Source organism: Sciurus carolinensis, chromosome 4, assembly GCF_902686445.1.
Source record: "Sciurus carolinensis chromosome 4, mSciCar1.2, whole genome shotgun sequence".
Taxonomy (NCBI): domain Eukaryota; kingdom Metazoa; phylum Chordata; class Mammalia; order Rodentia; family Sciuridae; genus Sciurus; species Sciurus carolinensis.
This window is the reverse complement of record NC_062216.1, coordinates 157024255-157051399: the sequence shown is the minus strand read 5'-3', so window position 1 is coordinate 157051399 and position 27145 is coordinate 157024255. Positions and strand designations below refer to the sequence as shown.

At 38.1% G+C, this 27145-nt stretch overlaps 1 protein-coding gene across 4 annotated transcripts in view; it reads right to left on the bottom strand.

The window, feature by feature from the left end:
• The window catches only part of Ano4 (anoctamin 4), a 322489-nt gene that overhangs the window by 22009 nt on the left and 273335 nt on the right, over positions 1-27145 (bottom strand). For all 4 annotated transcript variants that reach the window (XM_047550092.1, XM_047550093.1, XM_047550094.1 and 1 more), the window contains 8 exons: positions 24491-24573; positions 19277-19417; positions 16506-16670; positions 9770-9806; positions 7562-7673; positions 6521-6578; positions 6285-6382; positions 4500-4642 (listed from right to left, as the gene is read on the bottom strand). In XM_047550092.1, coding sequence (XP_047406048.1) covers positions 4500-4642; positions 6285-6382; positions 6521-6578; positions 7562-7673; positions 9770-9806; positions 16506-16670; positions 19277-19417; positions 24491-24573 — 837 coding nt within the window. The remainder of the gene's footprint in view (positions 1-4499; positions 4643-6284; positions 6383-6520; positions 6579-7561; positions 7674-9769; positions 9807-16505; positions 16671-19276; positions 19418-24490; positions 24574-27145) is intronic.

The following is a 27145-nucleotide window of genomic DNA, read 5'->3' as shown; positions in this document are numbered from 1 at the left end:
TAAATGGGTATGTTTTCCAGGCCAGATAGGCTTGTTTCACGACTTTAACGATGATGCCCCCACCCAAATCAATCAATGAAATCTACCAGTTTAATATCTATTGATAATAGCTTAGAAACCTAGGGATGTATGAAAATTTTAACTTGGAGCAAAAATACAGCTAACATCATACTTAATGGTAACATATTGAACACTTTTACCCTCATATCAGGAGAAAGGGGGTCTAATATCACCATTTTTATTCAGCATTATATGGATAGTCTAGTGTAATTAGGCAAGAACAACAAAGTATGATGATTAGAAAAGAAAATGTAAAATCATTATTTGTAGATGACATGATTGGGTCAACTCAAAAAAATCTAGGAAATCTCAAAAAAATCTAGAAACAATTGTAATTGATATTATACTTTAGCATATTTTTGTGACCCAAGGTTAACATACAAATCAACGATAATTTTATACACCAGCAACAGAAAAGAAAATAAAACTAGGGCAGGGAGAATAACTCACTGGTAGACTGTGTGCTCAGCACATAAAAAACTGGGTTCAATTTCTAGCACTTAAAACAAAAACAAAAACAAAAACTAAAAAAAAAAAAAAAAAAAAAAAAAAAAAAAACAACTCCCCAAAACAAACAACCCAAAAAAGAGCTATAAGAAAAACATCATTTGAATTGCACTAAAATTCATAAACTGCATGGGAATACATATAACCCGAGTTAACTAAAACCTGTACACTAAAATCTACAAAAACTTGTGAGAAAAAATGTAGAAAGATGAATAAATGCAGGAATAGACCATATCCATTAATTAAAAAAATGTTTTCCCCAAATTGTTCAAGGGGTTCAATTCAATTCCAGCCACTATCTTGATAAGATTTTTTTGGTAGAAATTGGAAATCTTATTGTACAATGTATATGGAACCAATTTTGAAGAACAAAATTGAAACATCTGTAATTTAAAGACACGGATAAGAGAATGAGAAGTCAAGTCACTGATCGAGAAAGGATATTTTGTTTGCAACTTATATATCTAACAAAGAACTTATGTCTATTCTATATCAGTGGCTTCTACAAATCACTAAGAAAAAGACAGATTCCTATTAAAATCATGGGTTGGGGTGACAATTTGCCAAAGAGGATATCCACATTATCGTAAGCATATGAAAAAGTTCACAGCATCATTAGTCATCATGAAATTTCAAATTAAAGCAATGGTGAGACACTACTGCATACTGACCAGATGGCTAAAACATTTTTTTTTAAATACTCTGGTGACTTTTTAGTGAGTACATGGAATAACTGGAGTTCTTATACTGCTTGTCCAAATATAGAATGATACAACCCAACCTTGAAAAGTTTGAAAGTGTCTACTGAAGATTGACAAATGCATATCTTATGGTCTAGGACCTCCAATCCTACACAGATTCCCAACAGAAATATTCAACATGTTAATCAAAACACATGTTCACATCAGCATTATTTAAAAGAGCCCAAATCTGGAGATAACTCAAATATCTATTACCAGTAGATTGGATGGGTAAATGTGGTACATTTCTATTTTCAGAAGCCCAGAGATGTGCAAACTCACAGTAATTCATCTATTGGTACATTGATGCCTACACTTCCACAAGTGATTTTACCCATTTTGACAGGCCTAACAAAGGACTGGACACCTCTTAAAGTTTATCTATCTGGCACCTTAACCCTTATTAGTGCTCACAAGTACATTTCAAGGCATGGGAAAGGCTTGAGGGGGGATTGGTGGTGTGGGAGTCAGTGTGCTGGGGGGAGCAAGGGTGGCAAGTTGAAGCATATCTGAAAATGGGAATGCAAAAAATAAATCACATGACTAAAAGGAAAGATGGGATAAACATTAAAGACAATCTCTGCCTGTTTCATAATTTTGCTTTGGGTGTAAATTATATATATATATATAATTTATTTATATATATATTTACATATTATAAATATTATTATAAATAATATTATATATTATATATATTATAATATATATATATATATTTTTTTTTTGAGGTACCAGGGATTGAACTCAGGGCACTTGATCACTGAACCACATCCCCAGCCCTATTTTGTATTTTATTTATAGACAGGGTCTCACTGAATTGCTCAGGGCCTTGCTAAATTGCCAAGGCTGACTTTGAACTCCCGATCCTCCTGCCTCAGCCTCCTGAGCGGCTGGGATTATAGGTGTGTGCTGCATATTTTAGGAATACTGCACAGCAAAATGAAAATGAAGTTCTACTACCAAGAGCAACAGGGAAGAATGTTATAAACATGATATTGAATGAAAGCAGCTAGTTACAAGAGTATGTACTCTACAATTCTGTTCGTGTGGAGATCAAAAAAGAAAACAAATATACAGCATTCAAAGTGATTACAGAGGGTGTTATGAATGGGAGCGGGGACAAAAAAAAACTTTCTTTGATACCTGTAATAGTCTGTTGCTTAATCTAGCTCACAGGATGGCAAACTACCTCTATAAGGGGTCAGACAGTAAATATTGGCAGCTTTAATGTCTCAGATACAACTGCTCCACTCTGCTGTTAGAATGTAAAAGCTATAGATAATGTGTAAATAAATAGGCATCATTGTGTTCCAATAAAGCTTTATTTATGAAAAGACATAGGGCTGAATTTGGCCTGTGGGTGGGATGCAGCGGTTAGCCAAGCCCTTACCTACTTAGATTTAGTTATGTTTGTGTGTAAACTTGTGAAAATTCATTGATCTGTACAGTTATGAATTACATATTTCTTTCTATATATGCAATTTAGTGACTTAAAATATTAAAACAACAAAGTAAGGAAGTGATAAGAAAAATAAAACCAGCAGGAGCAGAAGTAAGCAGTTGGAATTCACCCATCTGCTTGTGAAGCTTCTCGTATTTGTTTTATGCTGCAAAGATACTGCAGTATTTGGATTACTACCAATTCTAGCCACATAAATGCCTCTTTTTGAGAACTTGATATACCAACATTATCATTCATTTCCTTCTTTATGGGAAAAGAGTCCATTAAGAGATCTCAAAGTGGTTAGTTCTTGTAATGAATTCCCTTTATTAAGTTTATTATTAATGACCCAATTGATTTCTTTTCCAAGTTATATCATTCTGCCATTTTATAATTGAAACTCTAAAAACATCAGTGAACACTTAGGATATAAGCAATCTAAGAAACAGTCAGTGCCAATACCACTACTCCTTTAATTTTCAGAGTTGCTTAGTAAGGATGGCTTCCTTCAGAAGAAATGTATCCTGCCCATTCCAAATCCCACTTTTACTCCAGTATAATAGAGCTTAAAATAAAAATAATAAGAAAGAAAATGTGTACATGGTGTATCTGCTAGAGATATGACTTAATATCTCTTTGTTTCAGTTTCCTCATCTCTAAAGTGGGAATGATAGAGTAACCCTCTGTGTAGATCAAATGAGTTAGTGAATGGAAAGGCTCAGAATAGTGTCCGGCTCATTGGTACATGTTAACTCTATCATTATTACTATTTTCCTATATTTCTTATCTCCTGGTGACAAAGTTAACAAATATAATGACAAAGTTAACAAAGAGATATTAAGTAATTTCCCAAGGCTTCACTGTTCATAACCAAAGCCCATACTCTTAGATACATGTTAAGAGAATAGCTTGGTTTTCATTCTAGAGAGATCTGATTCTGTAATTGTTAAGTGTAGCATAGGGTAAGCATTCCTTGCTCCTAACACTTTCCTCCTACCACAGAAATAACTGCCTCCCCATATACCTCCTACTGATTCATGTCATAGCATTTATGATACTTCTTTGCAATTTTTCTTTTCTCTTTCTATTGGGGTGTATGTGTGTGTGTGTGTGTGTGTGTGTGTGTGTGTGTGTGTGTGTGTTTTGTGTGTGTGTTTTTCCAGGGACTGAATCCAGGGCTTCATGTATGCTATGCATGAGCTCTTACCATTGAGCTACATCCCCAGCCATTTTTTAAAGTTTTGAGACAGTCTCACTAAGGTGGCCTCAAATTTTTGACCTTCTTGTCTCAGCTTCCCAAGTAGCTGGGATTATCAGTGTGCACCACAATACCTGGCTGTAGTAACTCTTTGTATCTCTTGTTCTCCCTCAGTAGCCGGCAACTGTGCCTTACTCCTTTCTGTATCTCTGGTGCCAAATACAGTGTCTTGTTGGCATTTAAGGAAACTTAACAAATGTCAGTTGAATGAGTGGTCAATCACTCGGTGAATGATAACTCCTTTTCTCTGGTGCACCAAATTTCCCAATTCATCTTGTGTTCTGGTGACTCAGTACAAGGAACAAGACAATGTGACAAAGAGTTTGACTAGTCTTTGGGCACTATCCCTATGGACTGAACTTCTTAAGATAGTCTTCCCTCTGTATTTAGCTTGGGAGTCCCCACACAGTGATGGCGTCCATGAAAATGGGTATGTTGCAACTGAATATAGCTAAAGATCTATGATTAAGAGGGTAAAACAATATCTCCATACTCATTTCCAAGTACTCATCGAAGAGTCCATAGGCATTCATAGGCTGAAGGTTGTAGTCCTTTTCCCATTGTGGGAAGTTTATTTTCCTTTCAGGCCCATGTTCTTGTCGTACTTTTCTTCTAGTCCACCAGTTCTGAATTAACCTGTACAAAAAGATCAGTTTCTTACTTCAAAAAGTAACTGTTCATAAGACTTAAGTAATAAGAAAGAGGAGAGTTAGAATTTACCATGGTTTAAAAAAAAACAAAAAACTCATGCAAGTGAGCAGGATGACTGATGAACTTTTAAGCATTCATGAAATCATCTTGTGCTTAGTGTTGCCTAGACAGTTGGATGGAGGACTGTGGGTATCTATAAACTGACTTCTCTGCAACACCCAGACAGGTGATAATAGGTCTAGGGGGCTTAATTTGGGACCCATCTCATGTGGATGCTGACCTGAAGATTCTGACTTCAGGGACCTAGAAAATCTGCAAACCCACAAAATGCTTTCTCTCTTGGGATGTAGTCGCCTGCAATTTGACAACCGGTGGGTTGCTTGGTCTTAAGCTGGACAGGGGCTCTAACTTCCAGTAAAATGCATCTTACACTGGTGAGGTTACACATTAATCCTCAGCAGTATTCAGAAGTACATCTTATAATAAGGATAAGAAAATATATCAGGGGTAGGCAGATCTGTGTGCTGTAGAGTACAAGGAAAGAGGAAATAGTGGAAGGGGACCCAGGAGCCAAAACAAAAAACATGCAAAATAAAAGTAAAGAGTATCAAAGACAAACTCTGCCTACTTCACAATTTTGCTGTATGTCTGTCTTATTAGCCGTCAAAATAGAGTTCCTCCAATGCCTAGGATGTTTTCATTAATTTTGGTTTATACTGTAAAGTAGAATATCATACTCCTATTTTTGTTTGATGTTTTGTTTTATTTAAAATGTTTTAAAGAAACATCAAATACTTGGAATATGATTTCTAAAAATAAATTTAAGAATAGAAAATTTCTGGCAGGGAGCTAAGGGAAGACTTTCTGAAGTGAACCAAATTCCAGGTAATCATTCTGGATGAGTGATCCTCCCTAAGTCCTGGAGATCTTGATATCTCTCCAGAGACTCCGAGTCAACATGGAAACCAAGAGGTATGGAGCTACAGCAGACATAGAAGTGTTGCTGATTTATGTTCTCTTAAAACCACACTGAACATAACTGAGCAAACACGGTAGAGCTGAAGGTTATCTTTACAAACATAATCCAAGTTTTTGCTCAATGCCATTGACAGAAAAATATTATCACCTGGTGATTATGCCTTAAAAATACACCTGTTGCTTTTGTGAATTCCTGAACTTTTCTGCTTTCCGTAAGTTCCTTTTTCTGTATTTAGGGTAAAGTTCCTTTTTCTGTTCCTTTTCTGAATTTAGGGTAGTTTTAAAAAAATTACCATTCTAATTAATCATAGGAATCGGGGTTTGGAGATCTTATTACTAAGTAAATAGCTATGGACTTAATGCTGGAACCTAAAGGGTCAAAGGCATCGCTTCAAGCATCTTGCAGGCAGGCAAATATTTAATATTCAGGGGACCACAGAGACTTCATAAAGAACATTCAATTTCATTCATGTGACTCGTGCTAAATCTCCCCATAGAGCCAATGTGTGCCATTTTCATGACTGCCTTTGAATATCTGAGTGTGACTGGTTTGATTGCTGAGTCTGCATTGCTTATCTTACTTGCCACACCCAGAAACGCCAATAAGGAGCAATGCTGCCTGTCAACGATAACCATCTGAGGTACTTACGGGTAGCCAAGTTCCATGAAATTATTCCAGGTCTGCTTTAGCACCATTATAATACCCATTTGCATACAGAGATCAATAAGGCATCCACTAGGGTGGCACTGCAAGGTAAGCAAACACAGAAATTCAAGAATCAATGGTGAGGAAGAAAGGGTGTCTGGTTCTAATCTACATAAAGTTTCCATAGGGCTATTTCATGTGAGTATGTAGGAAAAAAGGAAGGAGAGGAGAATACAGACCTCTTCTAGTCTCCACCTGTTTATCAGCCTCAAGTAGGCACCTGGGTGTCCTGTAAATCTTCAACACACAGAAAAACAAACCATTAGCATTCTGTAAGTCTAAGCTTTCAGTGAATATTATATTCAGTTTAGAACATCCTCCAAAGTAAATTATGGGTACAGTCAAGTATCAAGTTGAAGGAATTAGGAAACCCTCCAGAGCTGTCATAACTACAGCTTTTGGAATTCTCCAGGGGACATTTCTCTTCTGGCCTTTCCATCCAGCTGGTAGCAGCAGGGGCCAGTCCTTCCTGCTTGCTGTGACTTTTAACATTTTCTGCAGAATAGCAGGTGCTCTGGTTTGGGTAAGTGACAGTTTTACTTGTGCATTTACACATATTTGATGCTTTGGAATAATAGCCTTGCTTTTTAAAAATAAAATCAAGCTATTCAGAATTTCATGCTGTTGGAGTAGCTAAGGAGATAGTGGTGCATGCATCTCACCAAATCCTACATCCAGCCCCTTTCTCTGTTTCCCCTCTCTTTTAAAATGCTTCCAGATAGGGTGGAATTCATGGGCATTACCACTAAACATGCGATCCCTCCCAAATCCTCAAAACTGCTGGATTTAAAATTATACAATATTCTCTGGTATTCATTTCTACCCCCTTTCCTGTTGAGATGTCCTTCCCTCTCCTATGAAGCCAGGGATCTAGGATTTGCTGTAGGATTCCACCCCCATGCCACCTGCTTTCACAGGTGTGAGTCCCCAAGGCCTGATGCAGGTGCAGATGTTGGTCAGATGTTTTTAATCCATCATTCACAGACGCAAGAAAACCATTTTCATTAGCAATGAAAGGTACGAGGCCCTTCTGAGTGGAGACTATTGCTTGGGATGTGAGATAGTTTGCCATTTGGAAAGGGAAGGGAGGTCAGTGTTCTCTTTTTATACTTTATATAGATCACCCTATAAGATGGGCTTCTCCATCACCCTTGGCCAGTGGCCTCTGAGTTCTCTATTCTCACCTGGCCTGAAGAGGCGTGGAAGGGTCAGGTTCTTACCTTCCAAGGAAGAATGCGATGTAAAACGTGGAGCTGTTCAGATTGACAAACTGAAAAAGAAACATTTTCAGGGTGAAGCTGTTCTCCCATTCGGACTCTGTGCGAGGCTGTTCTGTGGACAAAACAGAGGGCTGAATTGGACCCCTCTCAACTTCCTGCCTCCCTCTCTCCACACAGGAGATACCAGTTTGCTTACAGATGGCATGTTATGGAACAGACCATCCATGAGACGGATCCTCAAACTCAGAGACCAAGCCCAATGAAAGTTTGGTGGGAAGTAGTGACAGATATATCTGTAGGAATTGAGTATCCAGAGTGCTCCGCTCTCCAGGATGCCTGGAGAGTGTGGAGCAGGGACAGGTAGAATGTTGACTCATCCCCAGACCTGGCTCTTTGAAGAGACTTTGCTTTTCCTCTTTGTTTCTGTCTACAGGGTTGGGCCTATGTGGGGTCAGGTGGTCTCCCAGCTCCTAATGATTCCTTGGCCTCCACTCCGACTTCCAGTGTTACACAGGCTACTGCAAGTCACAGAATTTGACTTGCATGTCTTCACCCTCATCCACAGTTTTCCATTCTCACAGACCTCTTTTTTTAGAGCTTTTCCTGTATGTATCACCATCTGTGTTCTTACAATTTTCTGATCTCATTCAGGGGTCAGTTCTCATCTCATATTTCAACGTCCACAGAGCAAAGGTTTTTTGGACACTCTGATGTGAACCAAAATATAGATCTAGTAGCCCTTAAGGTCTAATCTCCAACTTAAAATCTCATGTCAGATGCCCTTAACCTTCCCTAGAAGCTCAATCCTCACCTCAAGGAAGGTCAAAGAAAATGTATTGAACGCAATATCATTTTCTCTGTTTCCATATCCCCTGAGCTTCTAATTGCTCATTTAACATTTCACCCCATCATTTCCTTTTCCATGAATTATAACTCAAAATGCTTCCTGGGAGCAAATCTGAGAAAGAAAGGGAGAAAGAAAGAGAACCTGATTTAAAATGGTAAATGTCAATTTCAGAACAAGGCTGTACTGCTGTCGAGGGCAGAAAAGACATAATTCTTGAAGGGTTTTAGTTTCATTTCAGTTCTGCTGACCGAGTCCTAGTTACATGTGAAGGTTTTCTGGGTTTCTAGCCAGTTGAGTTTCCAGGTGTTTCAACCATGGGTGGATCAGGGTTGTATCTAAACTCACATCTTGCCCAGGCAGGATTGAGGTGCCACTGGACACAGCCTGCCATGGACATAAAGCTCTTTCTGTTTTTGGGCAAGGTATGATGGTGATGGAAGATGTCAATGATATTAAAGGAGATAGAATAAAATGGCAAGCTGTGTACATTGCACATAGACTCAATAAATGACATCTATTAGTATAATGACTATTATAAATAAAAATTCTTTTGTGATCTTACCCCTTCTGGATAAACTACATAAAGAAATGCATTAAAACAATTACCTGTGGGAGCTTGTAATTTTCCCAAACTGCATAATGACCAAAACCTTGTTAATAAAATTGAGACAATTTCTATGTCTTGGAAATGCGGTAAATGCATAGCTTATAACTGGCTCCCAAGTGCTTTTTGGGGTCAGAGAAATGTTCTTAGAAGTGACATGTCCAGATGAATGTTATTTCTGAAAAATATCAGTGATTGTTGCCTGCCTACCTTCCTGATTAAAAGGTTCCCCATCTCCAAAGCAAGTAACTTAGATGCGATCTCATATACTGCGGTGAAAATCTGATAATTTTGAGATGATCTTCTGCTAAATTGCCCAGCATGGCCTCAAATTCATTGGTTCAAGCAATCCTCCTGCCTCAGCCTTCCAAACAGTCATGCCTACAGGAATACATAGCTGTGCCTGGATCACTGTATTTTTAATTAAACAAAAATTGTAGGTGATAGCAAATGAACACTTTTCAAAATGATGCCGAACACTTTATGCACATATACTTTGGTGATGCTATTTCGTGTGTGTGTGAAGAGAAAACTTAGAGTCACATGAGCTCATGACATGTTTGCAATATGTTTCAAAGATCTAAATAGAAAAGAGCCTCCAATTATAGACATTTAAAATGTTCTACTGAGGGCACAGAACAAATTCTTGCACACAATTCTAAGTTAAGGGTATATTTCCTTTCAGCACAACTTGACAATAGACTCTGAAAACTTCTTTTCTAGACGATGTCACTGTGAAATGAAGCATTCCACTTACCTAAATTTGTCAGAAGCAGTGCAACCTTTTCATAGAGCTGTAAAATAAATTTTATACATTTAACAAATTAACTGTAGATGTTCTAAAAATCTATAATTATAAAGGAAACAGATTATCAAGTTGTGAGTGAAAATAATTTTACTAGCCAATCATTACTCAAATAACGAAAGCATTAGGAACAATTGTGCTTTTCCTGGGAAAGTCTGAAATGTGCACGGTTCTGTTTCACAAAATTTTAAAAATCTTACTTCTTATTTTAGGATGAAGTCCTGTGGCAACGAGACTAGCTGCCACTCACTCCCAGCTTCCTAGGCTTGGCAGTCACCCCATTCCAAAGTCTCAGCATAATGAATGTAAACTCTCTAAGACTGCTTTTGATGGTAAGATTCCATAACTTGGTTGTTTATGGAATATTGTAAGGTCTAGATTGTGGCATTCAGACGTGCTGAAGTGACATTCCCAGAGCTTAGGGTACTCTGCTTTTCCATTTGTACATTGGATACATCCTGAACTCACCCAGCCATCTGATAAATAGATGGTCTTAAGAGGGAATTGAGGGTATATGTGTGTGTGTGCGTGTGTGTGTGTGTGTGTGCGTGTGTGTGCATACAGAGGTGCAGAGGGTACAGATTAGGTAGTTAAGGGCAAATCTGGTTGTAGGAGATTCCCCAGAGAGGGTATAAATTAAAAGGGAGAGCAAGTGTTCTCTCTAAAGAGAAAGATGATAAATGAAAAATAAAAGGAAAACTAGTCTAATGAATTCAAATGACATGAAAATTAAAACCATATTTAGATTAAAGTAGCTAAAGCATACTGGTTAAAATTCCCCAGGCTGGCATTACACCTTTACCACCCAGCAAGCTGTAGGACTTGGACATGTTACTATACTTCTTCAAACCACTGTTCCCTTTACATTTAAGTGGGATGGAAGCTGAACTTACTTTCAGGTTCTTCTTAATTTATAAATTCTCATATTTGAGATTTCTGTTAACTACAGAAGCAGGCAAAACACTTGGGGTTTTTGGCTCCAACTTTCAGCAAGGACCATTTGTTACATTACGGTATATGGTTTTCTGTATTATGATATAACTTAATATGGCAATAAAATCAAATTTTGTATAGAAACCTCAGACTCTCAGATCCCAATGTTAAAAGAGATTGGTATAATTTTCAGTAAGAAGCTCTGTGGTATGTATCAGTCATACTCACTGGATCATAAAAATAAAATTTCTATAAATGACAAATTAGAACAGATGTTTTAACCAAACATTTTCGTATCTCAAGGGCATTGTACTCGTTAAAATTACTTAATTACATAATTATCAACACATTAGATTTGACTGGTGAGGCAACTTTTTAAAAAATATAAATTTCAATCCCTAGTTTATCCCTTTTCTTTTTCTCATTGACATATCCATGTCAAAGGGGTTCAATTTGCACATTTGTCTCAAAGGTCTCGGTAGTTGATAATATGCCATTGTAACTTGAGCATAAACATTGGAAAATAGACATGGAGAAAAAGAATAATACAAGTTGAAAATTAAGGTAAAGTGTACAGGGACACAGTAGGGATCCATGGCATTGGCCAACGCCTTATACATATGTTGAAGATACAAACTGAAGGACAGTGAACTTTGGGCAGGATACAGCAGGACATACACAAAGAGGTTCACAGCCAATAAGGAATCTTCAGATAAGTAGTTTATAGAAAAGCCTGATTTCTCTCTAAGCAGGTGAGACAGAAACCATGGATGGTTGATTCTGATAAGAACCACAGAAAAATCTTAGTTTTCAAACTTGATACAACCAATGCTTTCATTTTCCTCTTGTTAAATGAAATTCCCTTTATCATTATATGGTTCTCTTTATTGCTTTCAGTTTAAAGCCTATTTTATAAAATATAAATATAGCTACTCTTACTTTTGGATTCCACTTGCATGGGATATCTTATTTCATCACTGTACTTTCAGTCTATGAGCTTCCTCAGAGATGAAGTGAGGCTCACATAAGCAACATATAGTTGACTCTTGTTCTTTTTATTCCTTTAGTGACTCTATGCATTTTAATTGGAAAATTTAATCCATTTACATTTAAGATAAATGTGAAGTATGGTTTTACTTCAGTCACTTTGCCCTCAGCAACTTAGTAAGACTCTGTCTCAAAAAAAAAGAAAAAAAAGAAAAAAAAAAAAAAAAGAAAAAGAAAAAAAGAAAAGAAAAAGGCCTAGGAGTCAATCTCTAGTAACACCACCACCACCACCATTCTGATTGTTATAGCAATAATTAACAAAAAGCTTTCTGAAGTTAAGGATATGTTGAAAGTAAGCGATGACCACTTCTCATTTGATCTTGTCAACCTGAGCAGTGTATGTGAACTTGTTCTAATCTAAGCCATATTTTTTGGTTTCATTTCCTTTTGTTTTTTTTTTTTCTTTTTTGCAACAAGACATTGTGGTTTTTCACTGTCTACAGGTTAACAAAAATTTCATTCATATTGGTATGACTGAATGAAAAAGGATAGTGACAACTTCTAGTTTCCTCCTGGGATACAGCCCACGTTGGTCTATTTGTTTGGCAACCACCATATTGAGACATTCTTTGGTCATTAGTGAAGCAGAATGAATTGAAACAGTATGATAAGAAGCAAGAAACTCCATCCCAGTCACTCTATGGTTGAAATATTTATTTTTCATGATATAAAATAAAGTGCAAATCGGTAAATATTCCTTAACCAGTAGTTAAGAGGCATAACATTTTTGTAAAATTATATGAATACAGAAAACTTTTGTATAATAATATGAATTTTATTTTTAAAGCACATACTACAAAAAGTAAATACAAATAATCAGGTGTCTCAATACAGATTTGCTTTTTCAGATAGGATTGGAAAAATTCAATAAGAAGTCAGAAACAGAGTATGTGTTTTAAAATTATTATAGTATTTAGAAATTAGAGTCACTAATGAATATAAATAAAGCATCAGTCTAATCTCAAGGTTTTTATAATAAGTTAATGGAAAAGTATTAATTAACATCTAAATGTTAATTTTTTTTTATTTTGAAAGACCATATTGATCCAAATTCTAAGTAGCTAAAAATAATTTAGATAGCTATAAAAATTCATATTACTGGGTCATTAAAATATCTTAAATTGAGTTATTTCAGAAGCCAATGGAGATTTTAATTCTGGTAAGTTCAAAGTCACATTATAGTCATTAGTATACCATCCATTATGCTGATATTTGCTTTCTAAGGATTTGATTTTTTTTATATTCTGATGAAAACTTTTCCAAACTTTATTATGCATGTGGTTCCTTTCAAAATGGAATTTGAGACGGGCATATGATAGGAGAGTAAATGTGTGTGCTGGAATGGAGATGTTAGAGAGAGCCAAAGTGGGTCAGACAAGTGGCCCCTGCACAAACTGGTACTGGCTGGTGCTGCTTTTAGAGTTCTGATACATGCTTTCTGTTTTCTTTCTTCCCCTTGCTATAGCTTGCCATTTCCTGCTATCAACAGTATTCTTGACTTAGTAATCTTATGTCATTCTAGTTTGACGTTGGTTAGGAAATCAGAACACTAACGGTGTTCAATGTACCTACAATCGATGAAAATATACCCTAGGGGAATCCAAAGATAATGTTTGAGCTTCAGTGTGTGGACTCGATATCATCTTTGCCACTCTGAAACTTTGTTAGGTAAAATATACCAAATGCCTGGTAGCCTAGCTTTCAGCAACTAGTAGGTAGTTGCTTTGTGATGTCAGAAACTAAATACTTTACTCACTCCTTATGCTTCCTTCTTCATATGATTTCCTTTTTTCTTGGTTGTGTCTCCTGAAGTAGAGACTGCTGGGTCAGTGGTTTCTCACTCACTAACGGAGGTACTATTCTGACTACACTGACATATGCTCATTATGCATGGGTGGCAAGGTATGTATTGACCCACTGTGTGTGCACAGAAATTTATTTCTTAAAAAGATGTATAAATTAAATTTATGATGATGATGATGATGATGATGATGGAGATTGAATCTGAGGTTTTATGCTTGTTAAGCATGTACTTACAACAGAGCTACAATCCCAGCTCAAAATTAAATTTTAATAAGACATTGGAGGAAAGAGATGATAAAAGACCAATAAGTATTATTCCATTTCATCCTACCTGAGCCCAGAACCTTTCAGTGCTCTGGCTGTTTGGTTAATCTCACTCTGAGTCACTCTCCCTCCTATTAGGTAACACGGAGACTGAGTTGGTGCGTGGGGGGGCAGGCTTAGAGTGCCAAGGCTGCCAATATCCACTTTCAATCTCCACTTGACCAAGCAGTCACACAATCATCATGTCAAAATGATCAGCAATTGTTTTCTTTTTTAAAACAACTTCTGATTTGAAGTTTTGTTTTCTGAAATAAACAAGTTTCTATGCATTTCAATACTACTAGTAATGAGTTACCTGTATTTTATTAGCTCAGTGATTACTCTTCACCCAGGACTCATTATAAAATTCTTTATTATTGGATGTGTAGAATTCTCTTAGGAATCACTCAGGGTTTATTGCTTATGGAATTCAGGAGTGTTTAAAGAGCTAGACATGACAATATCCATTGGTAAAATTGTGTTGATAGTGGTATTAAATCACTTGGCCTTTAGAAAGTTCTAGTTCTTTTTTAAAATAGGGAGCATTTCAGCACGATGGTCCAGATTTAAGATGCAATATAAATGAGTATGAGGGGAACTATAATTAATTGAACATCTACTCCACATCTAATATGGTGCTGAGCACATACATCGTCTCATTTATTTCCTACTACAAACCTCCAAGGACAGTATTTTTTATGTGTAGTTGGCCTCAAAGTCTGAGAATGTCAGCTATTACCTTTTGTTCTGCAAACAATAACAACAGCAATTTTCTGAATGCCTACCATTATGGTATGGTTCTTTAGTGTCCTCTGAAAAGCTTGTGTTAGGCAATGCAGGTAAGTTCAGAGGTGAAATGATCAGGTTATAAAAGATAAAACCTTAATGGTAGATTAATCCATTGGATTGATTAATACTTTGAAAGGACTATGGGTAGTAACTGAAGGCAGGTGGGGTGTGACTGGAAGAAGATCACTGGGGGTGTGTGGCCTAAACTATATCTGTTGGTGGCTTCCTCCTCTCTCTCTCTCTCTCTCTCTCTCTCTCTCTCTCTCTCTCTCTCTCTCTCTCTCGCTCTCCCACCTGGCTGCCATGAGCTTGGAAGCTTTCCTTCACCATGCCCTTCTGCCTTGATGGTCTCCCTCCCCACAGGCTCAGAACAATGGAGTCAGTCAACCAAGGACTGAAGCTTCTGAAACCATAATCTCCAAATAAATGTTTTCTTTTCTATGTTGCTCTTATCAGAAAAGCTGAATAACACACACTTGTCAGACCCTGTTCCAAGCACTATGGAATACCTACAGTAAAAGTCAAAACAAAACAGAGAAATGATTCTGCCCTTATAGACCTACATTCCAACAGAGAAGATAGACAACAAACAAAATAAGGAAAATACATATAGTGCACAGTGAAAACTGCTATAGAGAAAAACAAAGAGGCAAGGAAATAGGAAACTGTCAGACGGCAGGAGTGAGTTGCGAGTTTAAGTAGTGCAATGAGGGAAGTCTTTATTAAAGAAGTAATATTTGAACACAGATCTGAAAGAAGTGAGGGAGTAAGTTATGCAAACCCTGGGGAAGGGGGAGTTCCAGGCAGAGAATAGTAAGTGGGGTGACAGTGTACCTGGTTAGAGCAGGTGAATCAGGATGAGGTGGGAGGGGATAAGATCAGAGACGTCCCAGGGGCCAGAAGAGGGCGAACCTGAGAGGCCATCATGAAGATGTGAATTTTTACCCTCAGGAAGAAGATGGCCACTGGGCCTTGGGAACAGAGAGGAAATGTGAGCTGATGTACATGTACGATGCTCTCTCTGGCTTCGTGTTGGGCCTAGATTGAGGGGAGCCCAACCTGGAGGCTGGGAAACCAGTTAGGAAGCCAGGAAGTCATCCAGGAAGGAGTCAGGGTGGGAGCTAGCCATGTGTGAAAAGCAATCAAACTCTGGGTACAGTTTGATGAGGAGAGAAAGGGAGTGAAGAGAATGCTGAGGTGTTCAGCCTGAACAACCGCAAGGGGGAGGTCGGGGGGAGCTGATTCTGGAGGGAAGATGGGAGTCCAGTTTGAAAGTGTTGGAGATGGTGGAGTAGGCAGTTTGGGGTTCAGGGGGGTGGGGAGAGGTCTGGACTGAAACGTGCAGTTGAACAAAGTGTGAAATCGTCCTGATTTTTTCCTTGCAGGGTGATCTCAAGGAAATGTTTTAGATACTAACTACCTTCCCATTGCCCAAAATAAAAGAGAAACAGAAACTAATACCACTGTGCTAGGTCCCAGGTCTGAGCAGGGTGTTCTAAATGCATTCTTTCTCTAAATTTCCCTAAGGGGAAATCCAGTGTTATCTCATTGGATAAACAAAGGAACTAAGTTCTGAGAGTTTAAGCGCTTTGTCTAATCTTACAGTGAGAAAAATCCTGAAGTCTAGATTTGAATTAAGCCTTTTAAACCTCCAGATTTGAGAACATCTTTGTGCCAGGCATTTTGTTACCAGGCCCTCAGTGCTATATAACTGACCCGTCTTTCTGACACCAGGTCTCTTTAGCAACAGAAAACTATCATTGCAACCCTCCTATTTTGACCCACGAGACCAGTTACCTTGCAGTTTACTTACCACGTTCAGTAACATAATGATACAAAAATTGATGCAAACGGCAGTCCCTGTGGTTGCGACCTGAGAGTTATTCCTGATTAACGCCCACTTAAAGGCAGCAAAAGTGCTGACGGTCACCACCCGGTAAATGACAATTCCGAACACAGCAGCGATCACCACACAGATCTGGCAGGAAGACAGAGGAGACCCAGTGAGTCCTTTGGTGGAATGTTTCAGGAAGGCGATTCACACTCTTGGAAAAGCCTCTGATTAAAAATAATAATAATAATAAAAGAAAAGAAAGCAAGGGTGGTACTAATTGAAGAAATCACCAGGAAATGCCAATTTTTCATCGTGGTTAATCTTTTCTCTTTTTCATGTTTTCTTCCTTATTAAATAGAGAAAGCACACTGCTTGAAAGTTGAGAATCTCTATAAGCTGTGGGAAATTTTTTTAAGCAGAATATCCAATAGAGCAGACCAACAAATATGGAATATTCCATAAATATTATGGAAATCATCTCCTGCCTCCATTTATAATTGTATATTGGTTATTATTCTAGAGTAAAAACAAGGCCCTTACTGTGGTCTGCAAGATTCCCTCCAGCCCCATAGGGCACTATTGTCCCTGCTCTCTGGGAATCCATGCCTTTTCTCATTGCTTCAAATGAGCCAAACACCCCTAATTTTCAGGACTATTTCCTTTGCCTACAATGCCTACCTACCTGTCTTCTGCCAAACATTCATGCACTTTGGTGCACACACACATGCACATGGCCTAGTTAATGCCTGCTCATCCTTCTTCACCTCTCAACTCAAACACCATTTCACAAATACATCTTTTCATGACTCCCAGATTATTTTCCTTATTGCTCTTATGTGGTACCTAGAGCATATGGGCATATCTTCTTTGAGGATACTACTTCTAATTTCTACCAAAACCTGTCTGAGTACTGTCAATCTCCCCCACTAGAACATGAGCTCTGGGGGGCAAAGACAGTATCTCTTTGCTCATCACAGTTTCTGCAGCACCTTGACTTAATTGCAGGTGCATCATTCATGCTGTTACTTGTTGTTGAATGAAACAACCATGTGAAGGGAACACATTTTACTAGTCAGATGCACACACAGACTGAAGCATCTTTCCCTGTAGATTTTGTGGTATTTGAGAACAATATGGCATATCTTCTGCCTCTATAAAATCATGGATATTTGGGATCCAAAAAATTCTGGACTTTCATTGGGTGACTCCCTTAATCTGTTTTAGAGACCTTAGCCCACTTAATTGCCAAAGCTGAACTTTAAAGCCAGCCCTCTGGGTTTGGGGTTCAGCGGGGGTGGGGAGAGGTCTGGTGATTTCTTTCTTCACAGTCTATTTTGCACAAACTTTATTTTCTGCTTACTTCTAAGGTTGCCAAATTCTTATACTTGAGTATAAATCCTAGGTGGAACTGACCAAAATGGTAATATAATAATACAACAACAAGAAAAAAACTGCCCACATCTTAATCCTAGAGCTATCCATAGGGGCCTGGTAAAATCTACACTGACGGTTGGCCTACTGGACTTAGGATCAGAGGACAAAGCAGAGCCCTGGCTCAGCTATTACCCAGCAGTGTGATCTTGGCACACTTGTCTTCTCCATGGCTTCTGTCTCTTGCTTCAGACTCCCCATTCATAGAGCAGGAAAGCTGAATCTATGTCTTTAGGTCTTGTGTGACAAGACAATAACTACAAACATGCGGGGAGAAGACAAAGCAGGACATGGTTGCTTGCAAAGTGGCATCTGTCAAAGGGTGTGTGAGTCTTCATCTTTTTTTTTTTTTTGCAGTGCTGGGGATTGAACCCAGGGCCTCGCGCTTGTGAGGTAAGCACTCTACCAACTGAGCCATATCCCCAGCCCATGAGTCTTCATCTTGAGAGGCAGGGGACCTAGACAACCAGCTTCGTCTTTCCTCTCTCTACTTTCCTCACTGGCACCAAGTGGGTAGGTGTCTGGATTAGTACTAGTCTTGTCCTTCCCACTCTAGGGGTTGAGGACTCATATTTAAATGCCTGTCATTTGAAAAGAGAGAAAAAGAGGCTCCTAATCAATCATCCCTTGCTGTTTTAAAATGTCTTTTCTGACAAATTTGTATGTTTTGTTTAGCAATGAATAGTGTCAAAGTTGATTACAAAACAGCTATTTTTCAGAAAAAGGCTAATGACTCAGGTCTAAGTTAATATTTTTCAAACTGATATGACCATAGTGAGTTGGGAAGTCAACTTTAGGTTATATCTGGCATTAAAAATAGACTATAATAAAACAAAGTAAAAATCAGTGTTTATTGCATATTATAAAGGTATTTTTTAGTTATTATATTCAGTTTTATAAATCCAGCTACATAGCATCAACAGGGTTATGACGGAGAATGGATTTTCTACTGGATGGGCATGGTGAAAGTTTGAAAAACACTGCTGTTAATTCTGTCTCACATTTTAAATTTCTTCTAGCAGGGCATAGTAGAACATGCCAAATGGGAAGAACATCAGATTAGAGTGGAGGTTATGAGTTCTTAGTTACTTATTAGTGGGCCCCCAGCAAGCCCCTTAAACTTTCAGAGTCTCAATTGTTCCATCTGTAGTATGGGAATAGCAACACTGTCTCTGACCACCCAATGGTGTTGCAAGGATTAAGTAACATAATGTACTCAACTGTTTTGCAGAACTATCAAGTGCCTGAAATGATTATTGGTACCATAGGTTTGTGCTGTATAAAACAAATAAAAGAATTTTTTAAAAAAAGTTTCAAACCATAAAAAATATCCCGGAAGCAGAAACAATAAGTCTGCTGCATTTATCGGCAAATGCTTGATAAGGTTCTGGCTTTCCCGAAATGGGATTCATCCGCTCCTTCTTGGAATACTTGGCTTCAAACTGCGGTCGTATTTCTTCCTGAAGAATGAGAAGACACATTTTTTATGCACTAAAGAGGTGCTCACACGATAAGAAAAAAAATTCCTTTACCCCACCATAAAACAGCAGCTGCCACACTAATCAACCAATGAATGAAGTAGGTTTGGCAATCTAGGCTTAAATGCTTGGAAATTGGTCACTTGAAGAATACCTACAGGATTTAGGTACAAGATTTACTGTTATCAAAAGTAATGTAATTTAGACTAAGGGTTATGTTTTTCTGTCATCTTATTAAAGCATACTTGAAGAAAGAAGCTGAGAATAATATTTTAAAAAGGACAATCTGCCCTGTCTCTTGTGGTTCGGAACAATCAATAAGTTTTTACTTGTATTACCAGGCAGTGACATGGACACCAAGATAAAGAAGGCTCTGAACAGAAAGAGGTTCAAAACCCATTTTGTGAGGTGTAACAACAATATAATTATTACTTTTCTCCAATTACTATTATTATTTTTGCACTTTTAGATGGAGGTGGCTAAAAACAATGGTGTGTCTACTTTTTAACTCTTACAGAAGTCATTCACCTTTAACCAATGGATTTTAAATCTATACTTAATTGTCATCGAAAATTAGGAAACACCTTTCAAATCAAGATGAAATCGAGGCTTCTCCAATTCTAAATCAAGCTGAGATTTTGTTTCATTTAGTTGAGCTCCATCCAAATATGACGAGCTTCTGACTGAAAAGCAATTATGAAACTAGGAAAAGGTAATTGGCAGGCAGGTACACTGGTGTGGTTCTGGTTAATTAAGTACATGTTCTAGTTGAGTGCCTTGGAAAACGATGGAAAATGAGCGGAAACTGGTGAAATGGAGATAGGAGTTCATCCAGGCAGAAAGACTCAGGACTCAGATGAAGGTGCTGAGAGAAAGCAAGAAGGAACTGACAGAAGACAGGCTGCTGAGAATAGGTGCCATGTCTGCCCTCTTTCACTTACTTTAGGCAGTTACACTTGAGGTATAAACAGACTTAAAATCTTCTGCTTCATTGGGAAACTCTTTCAGTTCAGCAGGCTATAAGTGCTGTCAAGAACTCTTGAGCCAGTCATCCAAGAATCAAAGCCAATCGTGGACCCAGGCCTGTGTTCCTGGGTGTTATGGGCTAAATCATGTCTTCCCCCACTGCCACCAAATTCATACATATGTTAAAGTCAACCTTCAGTCCCTCAGAATGTGACTGTATTTGGAGTTGGGGGTCTTTAAGTTAAAATGAGGTCATTAGCATGGGCTTCATCAAATATGACTTGTATCCTTATAATTATGAAGAGGAAACTTGAATACATACATGCACAGAGGGAAGATGATGTGAAGGCACAGGGAGAAGACGGCCATCTACAAGCCAAAGAGAGAGGTGTAGATCATTTCCTTCCCTCATGGCCCTCAGAAGAAAACGACCCCAATGACCTCGATATCAGACTTGTAGCCTCTGGATCCATGAGCAAAGAAATTCCTACAGGTTAAGTCCCACGGCCTGTGCTACTTTGTTATGGCAATCTTTGCAAACCGATATTCCTGGCTACTCCTAAAGAAGACATGCAGTGAGTCTGAGGTTTTCTGTATTGTGAACTGAAAGCCATGGGCTAGAAGTAAGAGGCATTTCCACAATGAATCCCAAACTGGGAACTACAACTGCCCATGGTCATGGAGGTAGGCTCCTGAAAGAAGAAAGCCAACTCAAAGACTGGTTCAGTGCTCCAAGCTCTTCCCAGAGACTGGAAGGCAGGAGGCTCCAGACTTACTCTGGATATATGTACTGTAGAGCTACCCACATCTTGAGCCCACCACAAGTACAAGTGATGACTTTAGACTGGTTTGGGTAAGGCTACTTAAATAGTGCCATTATACCTCTTTTTTAGAGGTGAAAAAGCATTCAAAGGTGAACAATGGCTTAGTGGTGGCTTAAGTGCAGGAAATAAATGTTCCATCCCATTGGGAGTTGTACCCATGAATATACACAACCAAAACCAGCAGAATGGGCCACCCTGGAGGAAGTCCTGAATGTAGCCTGGCTGCTACCTGTAAACTCCACACAGTGCCTGGGCAGCTTCTTCAAACCCAGAAAACTGTTCTGGAGAATATTTATAAAAACACAAAAGGAGGCCTTATTAGAAGAACAAGGATTAATGAAAACTTCATATCGTATATCAAAACACCATATTGTACATCTTAAATATAGAGGACGAAATCAAAACCAAACCAAATAAAAAACAACCTAAGCACCTTCATGAGAGAAAGGAGAAAAGGCAGCCATTCATGAGGCATGAATGAAAGGACAGCCCCCTGCCCTGCAAAAGTCTCCCCAAATTATCTCCCCACCAAGCCTCCCATAGGACTAATATTCTCATCATTGGTATTTCTAGAAGGTTTATTTTAATGTGCAAAAATACATATACAAATCTCTGGGAAGGAAAACATCCATCAACAGCTATTATCACATTATCTGATTACTTTATCTGATTCATGGGTACAGCAAAGCTCTGATGAAATGGGACTCAGAACAGGTAAGAGATAATGATGAGGGGAAGGGAAGAGGAGTTGAAGTCTCCATCCACTGTCCAGGGAAAGCAGGGCCCGATGGAGGAATGGGGTCATCAAGCTCAGCATGAACAGAGCAGAGAAGACGAGGAGAACCAGACCAGAGTTAGGAAAGCACAGCATAATAGTGTAGATGGGGGCGGGGGGAGTGTGCTGAGGAAGTGAAGTCTGAGTGGCTAAGTTTCCCTTCCTGGACTGATTCATCTGCAGCCAGCACTACACGTAGCCACATCCACCAAGGAGGCTGCTAGGGAGTAGTTTCTCCTCATTATTTGCCATTTGATGCAATTCTGAGTACTGCTCTGCAAAATAGGGTAGAGACACTTCCTTGGAGTAGCTCTCTTTCGAGGTTTGTCTCCAAGAGGTTTGTGCCAAGAGCTGTAAAATGAATAAGCACCTTCTACTAAAGTAAAGAAAATGGGTGATGTTTAACAATACTAAAAAAAATTATATTTGTTTGGGTTTGTGTCCATGTCCTCTATTCTGTACCATTGATCCACCTTTCTATTTTGGTACCAATACCATGCTGTTTTTGTTACTATTGCTTTGTAGTACAGTTGAAGTTCAGGTATTGCAATACCCCCTGCTTCATTTTTCCTGCGAAGGATTGCTTTAGCAATTCTGGGTTTCTTATTCTTCCAGATGAATTTCATGATTGCTTGTTCTACTTCTGTAAGGTACATCGTTGGGATTTTAATTGGAATTGCATTGAATCTGTATAGCACTTTTGGTAGTATGGCCATTTTGACAATATTAATTCTGCCTATCCAGGAACATGGGAGATCTTTCCATCTTCTAAGGTCTTCCTTAATTTCTTTCTTTAGTGTTCTGTAGTTCTCATTGTACAGAATAGAGGACACAAACCCAAACAAATATAATTTCCTCATACTAGACAAAGGGGCCAAAAATATGCAATGGAGAAAAGATAGCCTCTTCAATAAATGGTGCTGGGAAAACTGGAAATCCATATGCAACAAAATGAAAATAAACCCATATCTCTCACCGTGCACAAAACTAAACTCAAAATGGATTAAGGACCTCGGAATCAGACCAGAGACCCTGCATCTTATAGAAGAAAAAGTAGGTCCAGATCTTCAACATGTCGGCTTAGGACCAGACTTTCTCAACAGGACTCCCATAGCACAAGAAATAAAGGAAGAATCAACAACTGGGATAGATTCAAACTAAAAAGCTTTCTCTCAGCAAAGGAAACTATCAGCAATGTGAAGAAAGAGCCTACAGAGTGGGAGAAAATCTTTGCCAATCATACTTCAGATAGAGCACTAATCTCCAGAATCTATAAAGAACTCAAAAAACTCAACACCAAGACTACAAATAATCCAATCGACAAATGGTCTAAGGAAATGAACAGACACTTCAAAGAAGAAGACCTACAAACAATCAACAAACATATGGAAAAATGTTCAACATCTCTAGTAATAAAAGAAATGCAAATCAAAACCACCCTAAGATTCCATCTCACCCCAATTAGAATGGCGATTATCAAGAACACAAGCAACAACAGGTGTTGGCGAGGATGTGGGGAAATAGGTACACTCATACATTGCTGGTGGGGTTGCAAATTAGTGCAACCACTCTGGAAGGCAGTATGGAGATTCCTTAAAAAACTTGGAATGGAACTACCATTTGACCCAGCTATCCCACTCCTTGGCCTATACCCAAAGGACTTAAAATCAGCATACTACAGAGATACAGCCACATCAATGTTCATTGCTGCTCAATTCACCATAGCCAGATTGTGGAACCAACCTAGATGCCCTTCAGTTGATGAATGGATAAAGAAACTGTGGCATATATATACAATGGAATATTACTCAGCCGTAAAGAATGATAAAATTATGGCATTTGCAAGCAAATGGATGAAATTGGAGAATATCATGCTAAGTGAGATAAGCCAATCTCAAAAAACCAAAGGAAGAATGATCTCGCTGATAAGTGGATGATGATACATAATGGGGCGTGGGAGGGGTTAGTTTTAGGGTTAGAGTGAGGGTTAGGGAGGGGGGCAAGAATGGGGGAAGGAAGGACTGTATAGAAGGAAAAGAGGGATGGGAGGGGTGGGGGGAAGGGGAAAAAATAACAGAATGAATCAACCAACATCACCCTATGTAAACGTATGATTACACAAATGGTATGCCTTTACTCTATGTACAAACAGAGAAAGAACATGTATCCCATTTGTTCACAATAAATTAAAAAAAAATAAATAAATAAAAAAAAACAATACTAAAAAAAAAAAAAAAATCTGGTACCTCTACCTACAAATGAAATGCTTTACTATCCATGGAATTTTAATCTATTTTAAGGAATCAAAATGTTGTCTTAAAAAATTCTGCCAGACCCTTTTTATAGAACTTGAGATTTTCTATACAGACAGGTATTGAGGATGAGTGGACATGACTTCTGTACCCAGTGAAAAGTGAAGATTCGAAGGGGATGGTATTTCTCCATAATTTGCCTTTTTTTTTTTTTTAATTTGAGGTAAATTATACAAACCTCCTCTTCTTCCCAGTCTATCAAATCCCAGTCATAAGCAATTACTGCTCGACGTCTTTTCCAGAATTCCAGGAAAACTGTTGCTGGAACAAGCAGAGAAAGACAAAGAGATTTTCAAATAAAAGTAAAACAATGCTATTAACCGTGTCACTGGATAATGAAGCCATTGCGAAGGACGACAGTTGTTTGCGTATCAGAATTTCTTGCGAAACTTCATTTAACAAGAACCGTTTTCTGAGAATTACTAAGCTTGTATAAAACATAATGAAAAATTTAGAAAATTCATTTAGAATTAAATTAAGCTGGTTTGCGGGTTGAGGCAGCATAGACTCATTAAAATGATAGAACTCTTGGGATGTAAGAATACAGAAAACTGGGTTACCAACATATTTCCAACTGATAGAGCATTTATTTTAAAAGTGAAGAGGAAACAGGATCAGAAAAACAAAAACAAAACTTAGCAGTTCCCATGAATTTGATTGGCAGTGATTTTCTGTCCTTCAAATCTCCTTCATGCAAATATTTATATATTTTAAGTATGCATTTAAATATACATTAATACATGTTAATATATTTATACTTAATATAAGTATTCTTTTCATAACCTAAGTGAAATTAACATGCATGCAGCTCTGTCTTCTGCTTTATCCATCAGTGCCAGGTAAATAAGTAATGATGATATCCAAGTTTGAAACTCATTATGCTTTCCTTTTGTCTTGCACTAAAAGCACGCACCATTCTGTTCTACCACTTTCTTTCTTTGCGTGGACTCTACAGCTGAAACTACCAACTGTCCTCTAAGCTGTTCTTGGCTTCTTCCACAGTGAAAGAATAGCTGCATGGAGCCGGGCTGCCCAACTGCACTGTATTTCTCTGTCACTTTTGTGTTAGATGTAGCCAAAGGACAGTTCCCCCCAGTGGAATACCGAAGTGACAAAGTGTGTACTGCTCACGGGTTGACATTTTAAGTCACTTAGGGGTGATTTTTGCACATTCTTTTCCCCCTTTTGGATGGGTGGAGACCAGGTGAGATTATGTAAGCGATGACCATTTCTGAGAGTTTGGCAAACAACACTTTTGTAGGAACATAAGACCTTGGATGACCAAATGGAGCTGGAACACTCACCTCAGACTTTTACATAAGAGAGAAATTCTGGCTTTTTACTCCATTGATGATGTTAGATCTTTGCGTTAAGAGTGACCTGACCTTATCATAACAATATACAGACTTAGTCATAGAGACAAGAGAGAGATTTCACTAGGTCCTTAGACACCACAATGAAGGCACAAAGATGCAAGAATCTGTGTTTCACTTCCCTTACAGATCTTAGAACAATCTCAAGTCACAGTATTTAAAACTTTAATAATTTCACTTATAAGACAATTTTGCATGCTTTTTCCTCCCCCTTTTCTACCTTCATCTCTACCCTGTGTTATTACTTAATTTTCTCACCAACAAGGTTCACTTGCAGTATTAATGTCAATTTCAAATAGCAATCCTCTTACATTAGTTGACACATTGGGATAATCTAAGCCTTCTGCTCTCTAATGTGGGTGAAACCAGAAGTAGTGTTCAGGTACTTTAGTATTTAAATTTGGTATTTTCTCTCTTATCTGCAGGCATCTAAGATCCTCCAGTAGATGCCTAAAAACTGTAGTTAGTATCAAATCCTCTATATGCTATACTTTTTCCTATTTGTTCTTATTGTAGATATTAGCAACCTCAGTATATATTTTTTTCCTTATTGAGAATCTTCACCTTTTCATTTAAAGGAAGCATTTCACAGCATCTCTTTGGCTTATCCAAATTGCCCATATCACCAATCTTTCACTTCGGTCTATTATTAAGCAACATGGTTTAGTGAACTAAAAGGGTTTTCAGAACATAAGCACTATGATACTGTGACAGCTGATCTGATCTGATGATGGTGACAACAGGCCATTGGGTAACAGATGAGTGGCATATACAAAGTGGATATGCTAGACCGGATGATTCATATCCTGGGTGAGATGAAGATGGACTGGGCAAGATTTCATCTAGTTACTCAGGACAGCATCTAATTTAAAACATGATTTGTTTATTTCTGAAATTTTCCATTTAATATTTTTGGACCATGTTTGACTGTAGGTAACTGAAATAACGGAAAGGAAAACTACAGACAAAGACTACTCCACCAGGACACTCTTGGCTCAGTATCATACACAACTGAGAAGATTGTTTCATGAAGTTCATAAGAGACACAAAAGGGACATGACATAGAATGTTCAGCAAGTCACAGTCTATTTTCTTAAATAGAACAATCATTGTCAATTTCAAATAAATTTGTTGTGAACTGTTATGCATTTACTAAAACCATTTCTTATATCCTAAGCATAGTTAGATTATAATTCCTAGCATTTATTGCAATTAGATATGGTCATCATCCATATTTGGTCAATGGAAAGTGAGCAGAAATGATGGATGTGATTTTTGGACTGAAGAATTAAGATGTAGGTGTATCATCCTTGAGCTCTCTTTCTCCTTTTGCTGAAGAATTAGAGAGAACTGTGAATATTCAGAAGAGAATGGAACCACAAAATGGAAGAAAACTATCCATATACATAAGTGGCCATATGAGAAACTCTGCCAGCCAGGACTACCTGATTGGATTCTAC